The sequence below is a fragment of the Lichenostomus cassidix genome, unplaced genomic scaffold (genome assembly GCF_008360975.1).
Source record: "Lichenostomus cassidix isolate B80296 unplaced genomic scaffold, HeHo_3.0 HiC_scaffold_36, whole genome shotgun sequence".
NCBI lineage: Eukaryota > Metazoa > Chordata > Aves > Passeriformes > Meliphagidae > Lichenostomus > Lichenostomus cassidix.
The window spans coordinates 1,096,716-1,109,981 of NW_028147270.1; the positions used below are offsets into that span (position 1 = coordinate 1,096,716).

Below are 13,266 nucleotides of genomic sequence, written 5' to 3' on the forward strand. Positions count from 1 at the left end.
TTCCCCAAATCTCCTCTCGCCCCTCCCCCACCCCAAAATTCCCCCAAATCTCTCCTTTAGAGCCCCAAAATCGCCCGAAAAACACCCGAAAATTGCCCGAAAATTGCCTTTTTCGACTAAGAAAATCCCAAAAAATTCCCCCGAATTTCCCGAAATTTCCCAAAAATGCCCCAAAATCCCCAAATTTCGCCCCCCAGGCTCCCAAATCGCCCCTTTAGAGCCCAAAAATAGCCGAAAATTACCCGAAAATTGCCTTTTTCGACTAAAAAAATCCCCGAAAATTGCTATTTTTGACTAAAAAAAATCCCAAAAAATTCCCCCAAATTTCCCGAAATTTCCCCAAAATGCCCAAATTTCTCCCCCAGGCTCCCAAGAAGGCGAAGCGGCGCGCGGCCGAGGGAAGTTCCAACGTGTTCTCCATGTTCGATCAAACCCAAATCCAGGAGTTCAAGGAGGTGAAAAATCGGGAAAAAATCGGGAAAAAATTGGGAAAAAATTGGGAAAAATCGGGAAAAAATGGGGGGAAAAAATGGGAAAAAATGGAGGAAAAATTTGGAAAAAATTGGGAAAAAAAATGGGAAAAAAATGAGGAGAAAATATGGGGAAATGGGGAAAATTGGGGGAAATTGGGGAAAAGTTGGGAAAAATGGGAGAAATATGGGGAAAATGGGAGGGAGGTGGGGGTGGGGAGGGGAGGACAGGTGGGGTGGGGAGGAAGGGGTGGGGAGGGGGAATTGGGAAAAAATTGGGAAAAATTGGGAAAATTGGGAAAACATTGGAAACAATTGAGAAGAAAATGAGAAAAATAGAGAGAAATATTGGTGAAAGAAATGGGGAAAAAATGGGGAAAAAATTGGGGAAAAATGGGGGAAAATTGAGAAAAAATGGGGAAAAATATAGGGGAAAATTGGGGAAAATTTTGAGAAAAAATTAGAAGAAAATGGGGAAAAATTGGGAAAAAATTGGGAAAAAATGGGGAAAAATTGGGAAAAAATTAGGAAAAATTTAGTAGAAAATGAGAAAAATTGGGGGAAATATTGGGGAAAAAATAGAGGAAAAATGGGGAAAAAATGGGGAAAAATTTGAGAAGAAAATCGGGAAAGAATTGGAAAGAAATGGAGAAGATAATGGGGAAAATGGGGGAAAATGGAGGAAAAATGGAGGAAAAATGAGGAGAAATTGGGAAGAAAGTCGGGAAAATTTGGGGAAAAATGGGGAAAAATATAGGGGGAAATGGGGAAAAATTGGGGAAAAACATCGGGAAAAATTGGGGAAAAATTGAGTAGAAAATGAGAAAAATTGGAGGAAATATTGGGGAAAAATGGGGAAAAATAGAGAAAAAAATGAGGGGAAGATGGGGAAAAAATTGAGGAAAAAATGGGGGAAATCAGGAAAAAATTGGGAAAATTTTGAGAAGAAAATGAGAAAAATAGAGGGAAATATTGGGGAAAAAATGGGGAAAAAATTGGGAAAAAATTGAGACGAAAATGAGGGAAAATGAGGGAAAAAATGAGGAAAAATGGGGAAGGAATTGGAAATGATGAGGAAAAAATGGGAGAAAATTGGGGAAAATGGGGGAAAATTGTAAAAAAAATGGGGAAAAATTGTAAAAAAAATGGAGAAATTGTAAACAAAAAAATAGGGAAATTGTAAACAAAAAAATGGGGGAAAATTGTAAAAAAAATGGGGAAAATTTGTAAAAAAATGGGGAAAACTGTAAAAAAAATTGGGAAAATTGTAAAAAAAACTGAGAAAAATTATTAAAAAATGGGGAAAAATCGTAAAAAAAAATGGGGGAAAATTAGGGAAAACCCCAAATTTTTTGGGGGGGAATTTTTTTTGGGGAATTCCGGGATGGGCGTGGCCTGCCTGACGCCCCTCCCCCTCCCCTCCCCTCCCCCCCAGGCGTTCACGGTGATCGATCAGAACCGCGATGGGATTATCGATAAGGACGACCTGAGAGAGACCTTCGCCGCCATGGGTGCGCCTGGGGGCGGGGCTTGGCCGGGAGGGGGCGTGGCTTAGGCTGAAAGGGGCGTGGCTTGGTTCAAAATGGGCGTGGCTTGGCTTGGAGGGGCGTGGCTAAGGTGGGCGTGGCCTGAAAGGGGGAAATGTAATTCCGTTTTTTGGGGGGAGGAGGGTGGAAATGTGGGCGTGGCTTATGTGGGTGTGGTCAGAGTGGGCGTGGCTTGAGGGAAAGGGGTGTGGCTTGTGGAAGGGGAGGGGCTTAGGGTGTATTTAAATGAGGGGGCGGAGCTTTAAAAGCTTAATTTAATGGGTTGAGAGGAGTGGGAGGGGCTTGAGAGAAAGGGGCGTGGCTTGCGTGGGTGTGGGCAGAATGGGCGTGGCTTGCAGAAATGGGCGTGGCTTTTGGGAAAGGGGAGGAGCTTAGACTATATTTAAATGAGGGGGAGGAGCTTAAATGGCTTGAGGCAGATGGATGTAATGGGTTGAGAGGAGTGGGAGGGGCTGGAGGATAAATGGGCGTGGCTTGTGTGGGTGTGGTCGGGGTGGGCGCGGCTTGGTTAGTGGGCGTGGTTTGTGGGAAAGGGGAGGAGCTTTAGAGGCTGAAATGGATTCATTGAGTGGGCTGAGAGGAGTGGGAGGGGCTTGAGAGAAAGGGGCGTGGCTTGTGTGGGTGTGGTCATTAATGAGCAGAGCTAATGAGTGGGCGTGGCTTAAAGAAAGGGGGCGTGGCTTCTCCATTCAAACGAGTGGGAGGTGCTTGGAGAAAGGGGTGTGGCCAGCTGGAAGTGGGCGTGGCTTGGGAGAAGATTAGCAGATCAGAATGGGCGTGGCTTAGTGGGAAGGGGTGTGGCTTGAGGGTGATTGACAGAACAGAGGTGGGTGTGGCTTACTGGAAAGGGGCGTGGCTTGAGGATGATTAACAGCTCAGAAGAGGGCGTGGCTTGCTGGGGAAAGGGGCGTGGCTTGAGGATGATTCATGGCTCGGAGTGGGCGTGGTTTAGTGGGAGAATGGGCGTGGCTTGGGTGATGATTGACAGCTTGCAATGGGCGTGGTCTGCCGGGAAATGGGGCGTGGCTTGAGTATGATCGACAACTCAGAAAGGGGCGTGGCTTAATGGGAAGGGGGCGTGACTTGAGGATGATTGACAGCTCAGAAGAGGGGCGTGGCTTGCCGGAAATGGGCGTGGCTTAGCGTGAACCCATGCTTCAAAAGGGGCGTGGCTTAATGAGGAAATGGGCGTGGCTTGAGCATGACTGACAGCTCAGAGGTGGGCGTGGCTTAAGGCAGAAGCAGGATTTCAGAAAGGGGCGTGGCTTAGTGAGAAAGGGGCGTGGCTTAATGAGATTTGGGCGTGGCTTGGTGATGATTGACAGCTCGCAAGTGGTCAAAATGCTAATTCCCCCAAGTGGGCGTGGCTTATCGGGGAAGGGGCGTGGCTTGGGGTTTCCCGGGGTGGGCGTGGCCGGTGGGCGTGTCCCGAGCCCCGCCCCGCCCCCCCAGGCCGGCTGAACGTGAAGAACGAGGAGTTGGACGCCATGATCAAGGAGGCCTCGGGGCCAATCAACTTCACCGTCTTCCTCACCATGTTCGGCGAGAAGCTCAAGGGTGGGCGTGGCCTCCGCCCGGTGGGCGTGGCCTCCCCTCAGCCCCGCCCCCACCCCGGCCCTCCGCCCCTCCCCCGCCCCCGAATATTTAACTATTGGGCCTTCCCGCCCCTCCCCCACCCCAAATTATGAATTATTTGGGTTTATTGCCCCTCCCCCACCCGTGGGAAAGTCCCTCTAACCCCTCCCCCACCCTCTGCCGCCCCTCCCCCAACCCGAATATTCGATTATTGGGGTTTCCCTGCCCTCCCCCACCCGTGGGAATCATCCTCTGCCCCTCCCCCACGCTAAATAATTGATTATTGGAGATTTCCTGCCCTCCCCACCCCAAATAGTTGATCATTTGGGGTTTCCCGCCCCCCCCCCCCCAAATAATTAATTATTTGGCTTTGTCGCCCTCCCCCCCCGCGGGAAAACCTCCCCCCGCCCCTCCCACCCCCAAATTAATTAGCGGCGGTTTCACGCCCTCCCCCACCCCAATTAACGGATTGTTGGGGGTTTTTCCTTCCCCTCCCCACCCTCAATCATTCATTATTTTGTTTCGTTGCCCCTCCCCACCCGTGGAAAACCACCTCCGCCCCTCCCCCACCCCCAAAATTTGATGACTGGCGGTTTCCCCCCTCCCCACCCGTGGGAAAACCTCCTCCGCCCCTCCCACCCCGATCTCGCCATTCCCAGCCATCCCGCCCCTCCCACCCCCAATTATTTGATGATTTTGGGTTTCCGCCCTCCCCCACCCCTCCCCGCCCCTCCCCACCCCGCTGACCCCTCCCCCGCCCCTCCCCCCAGGCGCTGACCCCGAGGATGTCATCATGGGAGCTTTCAAGGTGTTGGATCCGGATGGCAAAGGGTCGATCAAGAAGAGCTTGTGAGTGGGGAGGGGCGGGATTTGGGGGTGGGGAGGGGCGGGGAGAGGGGAGACCCCTGGTTTGGGGTGGGGGAGGGGCGGATTTGGGGGTTGGGGGAGGGAAATCCCGAATTTGGGTGGGGAGGGGCGGATTTGAGGGGGAGGGGAGATTTTGGGGTGGGGAGGGGCGAATTTGGGGTGGAGGAGCCAAAATTTTGGGGGTTTTGGGGGGGAACCCCAAATTTGGGGTGGGAAACCCCGAAATTGTGGGGGAGGGGCGGATTAGGGGGGGGAGGGAAATTTTGGGGTGGGGGAGGGGCGGATTGGAAGGGCGAGGAGCCAAATTTTGGGAGGGGAAACCCCAAATTTGGGGGTTGGGGGGGCGGAGACCCCGATTTGGAGTGGGGGAGGGGCGGATTTGGGGGTTGGGGGAGGGGAGACCCCGAAATGGTGGGGGAGGGGCGGATTTGAGTGGTGGAGGAGCCAAATTTGGGGGGGTTGGGGGGAGGGGAAACCCCAAATTTGGGGTGAGAAACCCCGAAATGGTGGGGGAGGGGCGGATCTGGGGGTGGGGGAGGGGCGGATTTGGGTGACCCCTCCCCCCCCACTCTCGCCCCTCCCCCCCCAGCCTGGAGGAGCTGCTGACGACTCAATGCGATCGATTCACCCCGGAGGAGGTGAGGGAACCCAAAAAACCCCAAAATCACCCCAAAATTACCCCAAAAAACCCCAAAATTACCCCAAAAAAACCCCAAAATTACCCCAAAAAAACCCAAAATCACCCCAAAAATACCCCCAAATCACCCCAAAAAACCCAAAAAACCCCAAAATCACCCCTAAAAACCCTGAAATTACCCAAAAAACCCCAAAAAACCCCAAAATTACCCAAAAATCCCCAAAATCACCCCAAAATTACCCCAAAAAACCCCAAAATCACCCCAAAATACCCAAAAAACCCCAAAAAACCCCAAAATCACCCCAAAAATACCCCAAAATCACCCTGGAATCCCCAAAAAATTCCCCCAAAAAACCCCAAAATCACCCCAAAATTACCCAAAAAACCCCAAAATCACCTCAAAAAACCCCAAAAAACCCCAAAATCACCCCAAAAATACCCCAAAATCACCCCAAAAACCCCCAAAATCACCCCAAAATTATCCAAAAAACCCCAAAATCACCCCAAAATTACCCCAAAAAAACCCAAAATCACCCCAAAAAACCCCAAAATTACCCCAAAAATACCCAAAATCACCATGAAATCCAAAAGAATTACTCCAAAAAAACCCAATGTAACCCCAAAAACCCCAAAAAACTACCCGAAAAACCCCAAATTCACCCTGAAATCCCAAAAAATCGCCCTAAAAAACCCCAAATTACCCCAAAAAAACCCCAAAAATACCCCAAAGAACGCGGAAATTACCCCAAAAAACACGGAAATCACCCCAGAAAAACCCCTGAAATTTCCCCAAAATCACAAAAAATTACCCCAGAAAACCCCAAAAAGCCCCAAAATCACCCCAAAAAACTACCCTAAAAACCCCAAAATGTCCAAAAATTACCCTAAGAAACCTAAAATCACCCAAAAAGCCCCAAAATCACCCCAAAAACCCCAAAATTGCCCTGAAATCCCAAAATATTACCCCAAAAAAACCCCAAAAAAACCCCAAAATCTCCCTGAAATCCCAAAAATTACCCTAAAAAATCCAAAATCACCCCAAAAAACCTGAAATTACCCCCAAAAAAACCCCAAATCACCCAAAAAAACCCCTGAAATTACCCCAAAATCACAAAAAATCACCCCAAAGAAAACCCCAAAAAGCCCCAAAATCACCCCAAGAAAAACCAAAATCACCACGAAATCCCAAAAAGTCACCCCAAAAAAACCCAAATTACCCCCAAAAAAACCCAAAATCACCCCAAATAACCCAAAAATTACCCTAAAAAACCTAAAATCACCCAAAAACCCCCCGGATATTACCCTAAAAAATCTGAAATCACCCCAAAATCCCCAAAAATCACCCTGAAATCACAAAAAAAATCACATTAAAGCCCCAAAACCCCTCAAAACCACCCAAATTCCTCCCAAAATCCCCTCCAAAATCCCCCAAAAAATTCCCAAAAATCCCCAAAATTCCCAAAATTCCCAAAATCCTTCCAGATCAAGAACATGTGGGACCCAAAATCCCATTTTCAGGACCTTCAAAACTCCATTAAATCCCTAATAAAAGCCCCAAAACCCCCCAAATTCCTCCCAAAATCCCCCCAAAATCCCCTCAAAAATTCCCAAAAATTCCCAAAAATTCCCCAAATTTTCCCAGAAATTCCCCAAAATTCCAAATCCTCCCGAAATCCCATTTTCAGGACCTTCAAAACTCCATGAAATCCACTATAAAAGCCCCAAAACCACCCAAAATCCCCCCAAAAATCCCCCCAAAAAATTCCCAAAAATTCCCAAAATTTTCCCAAATTTCCCAAAAATTCCCCAAAATTCCAAATCCTCCCAAAATCCCATTTTCAGGACCTTCAAAACTCCACGAAATCCACTATAAAAGCCCCAAAACCACCCAAAATCCCCCCAAAAATCCCCAAAATCCCCCCAAAATCCCCTCAAAAATTCCCAAAAATTCTCAAAATTCCCCCAAATTTCCCCAAATTTCCCAAAAATTCCCCAAATTTCCAAATCCTCCCAAAATCCCATTTTCAGGACCTTCAAAACTCCACGAAATCCCCAATAAAAGCCCCAAAACCACCCAAAATCCCCCCAAAAATCCCCTCAAAAATTCCCAAAAATTCCCAAAATTTCCCAAAATTTTCCCAAAAATTCCCCAAAATTCCAAATCCTTCCAAAATCCCATTTTCAGGACCTTCAAAACTCCACGAAATCCCCAATGAAAGCCCCAAAACCACCCAAAATCCCCCAAAAATCCTCCAAAAAATTCCCAAAAATTCCCAAAAATTCCCAAAAATTCCCCAAAATTCCCAAAAATCCCCAAAATCCTTCCAGATCAAGAACATGTGGGACCCAAAATCCCATTTTCAGGACCTTCAAAACTCCACGAAATCCCCAATAAAAGCCCCAAAACCACCCAAAATCCCCCCAAAAATCCCCCCAAAAATTCCCAAAAATTCCCAAAATTTTCCCAAATTTCCCAAAAATTCCCCAAAATTCCAAATCCTCCCAAAATCCCATTTTCAGGACCTTCAAAACTCCACGAAATCCCCAATAAAAGCCCCAAAACCACCCCAAATCCCCCAAAAATCCTCAAAAAAATTCCCAAAAATCCCCCAAAAATTCCCAAAATTTCCCCAAATTTTCCCAAAAATTCCCCAAAATTCCAAATCCTCCCAAAATACCATTTTCAGGACCTTCAAAACTCCACGAAATCCCCACTAAAAGCCCCAAAACCTCTCAAAATCCCCCAAAAATCCTCCAAAAAATTCCCAAAAATCCCCCAAAAATTCCCAAAATTTCCCCAAATTTCCCGAAAATTCCCCAAAATTCCAAATCCTCCCAAAATCCCATTTTCAGGACCTTCAAAACTCCATGAAATCCACTATAAAAGCCCCAAAACCTCTCAAAATCCCCCAAAAATCCTCCAAAAAATTCCCAAAAATCCCCCAAAAATTCCCAAAATTTCCCCAAATTTCCAAATCCTTCCAAAATCCCATTTTCAGGACCTTCAAAACTCCATTAAATCCCCACTAAAAGCCCCAAAACCACCCAAAATCCCCCAAAAATCCTCAAAAAAATTCCCAAAAATTCCCCAAAAATTCCCAAAAATTCCCAAATTTTCCCAAAATCCCCCAAAATCCTTCCAGATCAAGAACATGTGGGACCCAAAATCCCATTTTCAGGACCTTCAAAACTCCATTAAATCCCTAATAAAAGCCCCAAAACCACCCAAATTCCTCCCAAAATCCCCCAAAATCCCCTCAAAAATTCCCAAAAATTCCCAAAATTTCCCAAAAATTCCCCAAAATTCCAAATCCTCCCAAAATCCCATTTTCAGGACCTTCAAAACTCCGCAAAATCCCCAATAAAAGCCCCAAAACCTCTCAAAATCCCCCAAAAATCCTCCAAAAAATTCCCAAAAATTCCCAAAATTTCCCCAAATTTCCCAAAAATTCCCCAAATTTCCAAATCCTCCCAAAATCCCATTTTCAGGACCTTCAAAACTCCACGAAATCCCCAATAAAAGCCCCAAAACCACCCAAAATCCCCCCAAAAATCCTCCAAAAAATTCCCAAAAATTCCCAAAAATTCCCAAAAATTCCCAAAATTTCCCAAAAATTCCCCAAATTTCCAAATCCTCCCAAAATCCCATTTTCAGGACCTTCAAAACTCCGCAAAATCCCCAATAAAAGCCCCAAAACCACCCAAAATCCCCCCAAAAATCCCAAAAAAATTCCCAAAAATCCCAAAAAAATTCCCAAAAATTCCCAAAAATTTCCCAAAATTTTCCCCAAAATTCCCCAAATTTCCAAATCCTCCCAAAATCCCATTTTCAGGACCTTCAAAACTCCACGAAATCCCCAATAAAAGCCCCAAAACCACCCAAAATCCCCCCAAAAATCCCCAAAAAAATTCCCAAAAATTCCCAAAATTCCCAAATTTTCCCAAATCCCCCAAAATCCTTGCAGATCAAGAACATGTGGGCAGCTTTCCCGCCGGACGTCGCCGGAAATGTGGATTACAAGAACATCTGTTACGTCATCACCCACGGCGAGGACAAGGAGGGAGAGTGAAAAAAACCCCAAAAATTTGGGAAAAAAAACCCCAAAAAAATAGGGGGAATTCCCAAAAATCCTCCCCCGGCCCCGGGGTGACCCCAAAACCCCGAATTTGGGGATAAAAGTTGAGATTTTGCAGTTGTTTGTGGTTTTTATTTGGGGCGAGGGAGTTGGAGTTTGGGGATTTTGGGGGGAAATTTGGGAGATTTTGGGGGATTTGGGGATGAAAACCCCGAAATTTGGGGATTTTGGGGGATGAAAACACCAAAATTTGGGGGATTTTGGGGAGAAATTTGGGGATATTGGGGGCATTTGGAGAAATTTGGGGATTTGGGGATTTGGGATGAAACCCCAAAATTTGGGGGATTTTGGAGATGAAAACACCGAAATTTGGGGGAATCTGGGGGGAAATTCAGGGATTTTGGGGGAATTCAGGGATTTAGGGGGGAATTTGGGGGATTTTGGGGGGATTTTTGGGGGATGAAAACCCCAAAATTTGGGGGATTTTGGGGGAAATTTGGGATGAAAACCCCAAAATTTGGGGGATTTCGGGGGAAATTTGGGAGATTCTGGGAGAATTTGGGGGTGAAAACCCCAAAATTTGGGGAATTTGGGGAAAAAACCCTGAAATTTGTGGATTTTGGGGGCAATTTGGAGGATTTTGGGGCAATTTGGGGATCAAAACCCTCAAATTTGGAGATTTTGGGGAGAAATTTGGGGATGAGAACAGCAAAATTTGGGGGATTTTGGGGAGAAATTTGTAGGATTTTGGGGGAATTTGGGGACAAAACCACCAAAATTTGGGGGATTCTGGGGGGATTTGGGGAAATTTGGGGGAATTTGGGGAATTTGGATGAAAACCCCAAAATTTGGGGAATTTTGGGATTTTGGGAGAAATTTGGGGAGAATTTGGGAAAAATTTGGGAATTTTGGGGGATTCGGGGAAAAACCCTGAAATTTGTGGATTTTGGGGGCAAACAGGGGATTTTGGGGAATTTGGGATAAACCCCAAATTTGGAGATTTTGGGAAAATTTGGGGGTAAACACCAAAATTTGGGGGATTTTGGGAAGAAATTTGTAGATATTGAGGGAATTGAGGAAATACCGAAATTTGGGGGATTTGGGAGAAAACACCCAAATTTGGATTTTGAGGAGAAATTTGGGAGTGAAAACACAAAATTTTGAGATTTAGGATAAACCCTGAAATTGGGGATTTTGGGGACATTAGAGGATGAAAACAACAAATTTGGGGATTTTGAAAAGAACACCAAAATTTAGAGGGCGAGACAAAAATTTGTGGATTCTGGGGGAATTTGGGGACAAAACCACCAAAATTTGGGGGATTCTGGGGGATGGGGATTTTGGGATTGATATAAAACCCCAAAATTTGGGGGTATTGGGAAATTAGGGGAATTAGGGAAAATTTGGGGAATTTGGGATGAAAACACCAAAATTTGGGGAATTTTGGGGATTTGAGGGCGAAATTTGTGGATTTTTGAGGAATTTGGGTATGAAAAACACCAAAATTCTGGGATTTTGGAGGAGAAAACACCAAAATTTGGGGAATTTTGGGATTTGGGAAATTTGGGGGAATTTAGGTATGAAAACCCGAAATTTGGGAGAAATTTGGAGATGAAAACACCAAAATTTGGGGGAATTTGGGAAAATTAGGGATTTTGGGGGAATTCAAGATTTAGGAATTTGAAATTTGGGATGAAACCACAAAATTTGGGGGTTTCGGGAAATTGGGGATTCTGGGAAACTGAAATTGAAAAACACCAAAAAATTTGGGGAATTTTGGGGAATTTGGGAAAAACCCTGAAATTTGTGGATTTTGGGGGCAATTTGGGGGATTTTGGGGATCAAAACCCTCAAATTTGGAGATTTTGGGGAGAAATTTGGGGGTGAAAACACCAAAATTTGGGGGATTTGGGATGAAACCCCTGAAATTTGGGAGATTTTGGGGGCATTTGGGGATGAAAACACCAAAATTTGGGGGAATTTGGGGAAATTTAGGGATTTTGGGGAATTCAGGATTTAGGGGGAATTTGGGGGATTTTGGGGGATGAAACGCCAAAATTTGGGGAATTTTGGGGGATTTGAGGAAAAAACCCTGAAATTTGTGGATTTTGGGGGCAATTTGGGGGATTTTGGGGGGCAATTTGGGGATGAAACCCCAAATTTGGAGATTTGGGGAGAAAGATATTGAGGGGATTTGGGGAAATTTGGGGGATTTGGGAATTTTGGGGATGAAAACCCCGAAATTTGGGGGAATTTGGGGATAAACCCAAAATTTGGGGATTTTGTGGGAAATTTGGGGATGTGGGGAATTTGGGGGTACTTGGGATTTGGGGATGAAAATCCTGAAATTTGGGGGATTTTGGGATGAAAACCCTCAAATTTGGAGATTTTGGGGAGAAATTTGGGGGTGAAAACACCAAAATTTGGGGGATTTGGGATGAAACCCCCAAAATTTGGGGGAAAATTTGGGGATTTTGGGGGCATTTGGGGATGAAAACACCGAAATTTGGGGATTTTGGGGGAATTTGGGGATGAGAACACCAAAATTTGGGGGATTTTGGGGAGAAATTTGGGGATTTTTGGGGATTTAGAAAACCCCGAAATTTGGGGGACAAAAACACCAAAATTTGGGGAATTTGGGGTTTGGGGGGATTTGGGGGGAATTTAGGGATGAAAATCCCGAAATTTGGGGGATTTTGAGGGAATTTGGGGATGAAAACACCAAAATTTGGGGGATTTGGTGAGAAATTTGGGGATTTTGGGGGGATTTGGGGAATTCTGGGGAATTTGGGGATGCAAAATTTGGGTATTTTGGGGATGGGCGAAATTTGGGGGATTTGGGGGATTTGGGGATGAAAACCCCGAAATTTGGGGGAATTTGAGATGAAAACACCAAAATTTGGGGAATTTGGGGGGTTTGGGGATTTGGGGAATTTAGGATGAAAATCCCGAAATTTGGGGATTTGAGGAATTTGGGATGAAAACACCAAAATTTGGGGGATTTGGTGAGAAATTTGGGGATTTTGGGGGGATTTGGGGAATTCTGGGGGAATTTGGGGATGAAAACACCAAAATTTGGGGAATTTTGGGGAATTTGAGGGAAAAACCCTGAAATTTGTGGATTTTGGGGGAATTTGGGGATGAAAACCCTCAAATTTGGAGATTTTGGGGAGAAATTTGGAGATATTGGTGGGATTTGGAGAAATTTGGGGGATTTTGGGGGATTTGGGTATGAAAACCCCGAAATTTGGGGGAATTTGGAGATGAAAACACCAGAATTTGGGGAATTTGGGGTTTTGGGGGATTTGGGGGGAATTTAGGGATGAAAAACTCGAAATTTGGGGGATTTTGGGGGGTTTTGGGGGAATTTGGGGTGAAAACACCAAAATTTGGGGGATTTGGGGAGAAATTTGGGGATTTTGGGGGGAATTTGGGGGATTTGGGATGAAAACACAGTTTTCCAGCAAAACAGTTTTTTTCCAGCAAAAAAAACCCCAAAACTCCCCAAATAAAAACCAAAAAACCAAAAAAAAAAAACCGCAAAAAAGACCCGAAAAAACCCCAATAAAAACCCCAAAAAAACCCCAGAAAGTTCCCAAAAAAACCCCAAAACCCTCCAAAAAAACCCCAAAACAACCCCAAAACCCACCAAAGAACCAAAAAACCCCAAAAAACCCCAAAAAACTCCAAAACTCGTCGATTTCAAGGGGAAAATATTTATTTTTTCGGCAATAAATAAGCGACGCTGCGGGTGGGGGAGGGGCGGGTTTGGGGGTGGGGGGAGGGGCGGAATTTTGGGAGGAATTTTTGGGAATTTTTGGGGAATTTTGGGGAATTTTTGGGGATTTTTTGGGGAATTTTGGGGAATTTTGGGGAATTTTTTCGGGAATTTTTGGGGAAGTTTGAGGAATTTTGGGGAAATTTTGGGGAATTTTGGGGAATTTTTGGGAAATGTTGGGGAATTTTTGAAGAATTTTTTGGAAATTTTGGGGAATTTTTTGGGGAATTTTTTGGGGAATTTTTTTGAGATTTTGGGGAAATTTTGGGGAATTTTTGAAGAATGTTTTGGAAATTTTGGGGAATTTTTGGGGAAT

At 45.3% G+C, this 13,266-nt stretch overlaps 1 protein-coding gene across 1 annotated transcript; it reads left to right on the forward strand.

Annotated features, from left to right (window-relative positions):
- Window positions 1–306: 306 nt before the first annotated feature.
- On the forward strand, window positions 307–9,289 carry LOC146423776 (myosin regulatory light chain 11). Its single transcript, XM_085044529.1, has 6 exons — window positions 307–455; window positions 1,906–1,981; window positions 3,470–3,574; window positions 4,363–4,441; window positions 5,049–5,097; window positions 9,062–9,289. Exons 1-6 carry the CDS (start codon window positions 345–347, stop codon window positions 9,164–9,166), a joined length of 525 nt encoding a protein of 174 aa, XP_084900655.1. The 5' UTR covers window positions 307–344; the 3' UTR covers window positions 9,167–9,289.
- Window positions 9,290–13,266: the final 3,977 nt, after the last annotated feature.

Coding starts and splice junctions, on each gene's coding strand:
- LOC146423776 (XM_085044529.1), top strand. CDS start 345: ATGCCCAAATTTCTCCCCCAGGCTCCCAAGAAGGCGAAGCGGCGCGCG. Junction 3,575..4,362: donor GTTCGGCGAGAAGCTCAAGG/GTGGGCGTGGCC, acceptor CCCTCCCCCCAG/GCGCTGACCCCGAGGATGTC. Junction 4,442..5,048: donor GGGTCGATCAAGAAGAGCTT/GTGAGTGGGGAG, acceptor CTCCCCCCCCAG/CCTGGAGGAGCTGCTGACGA.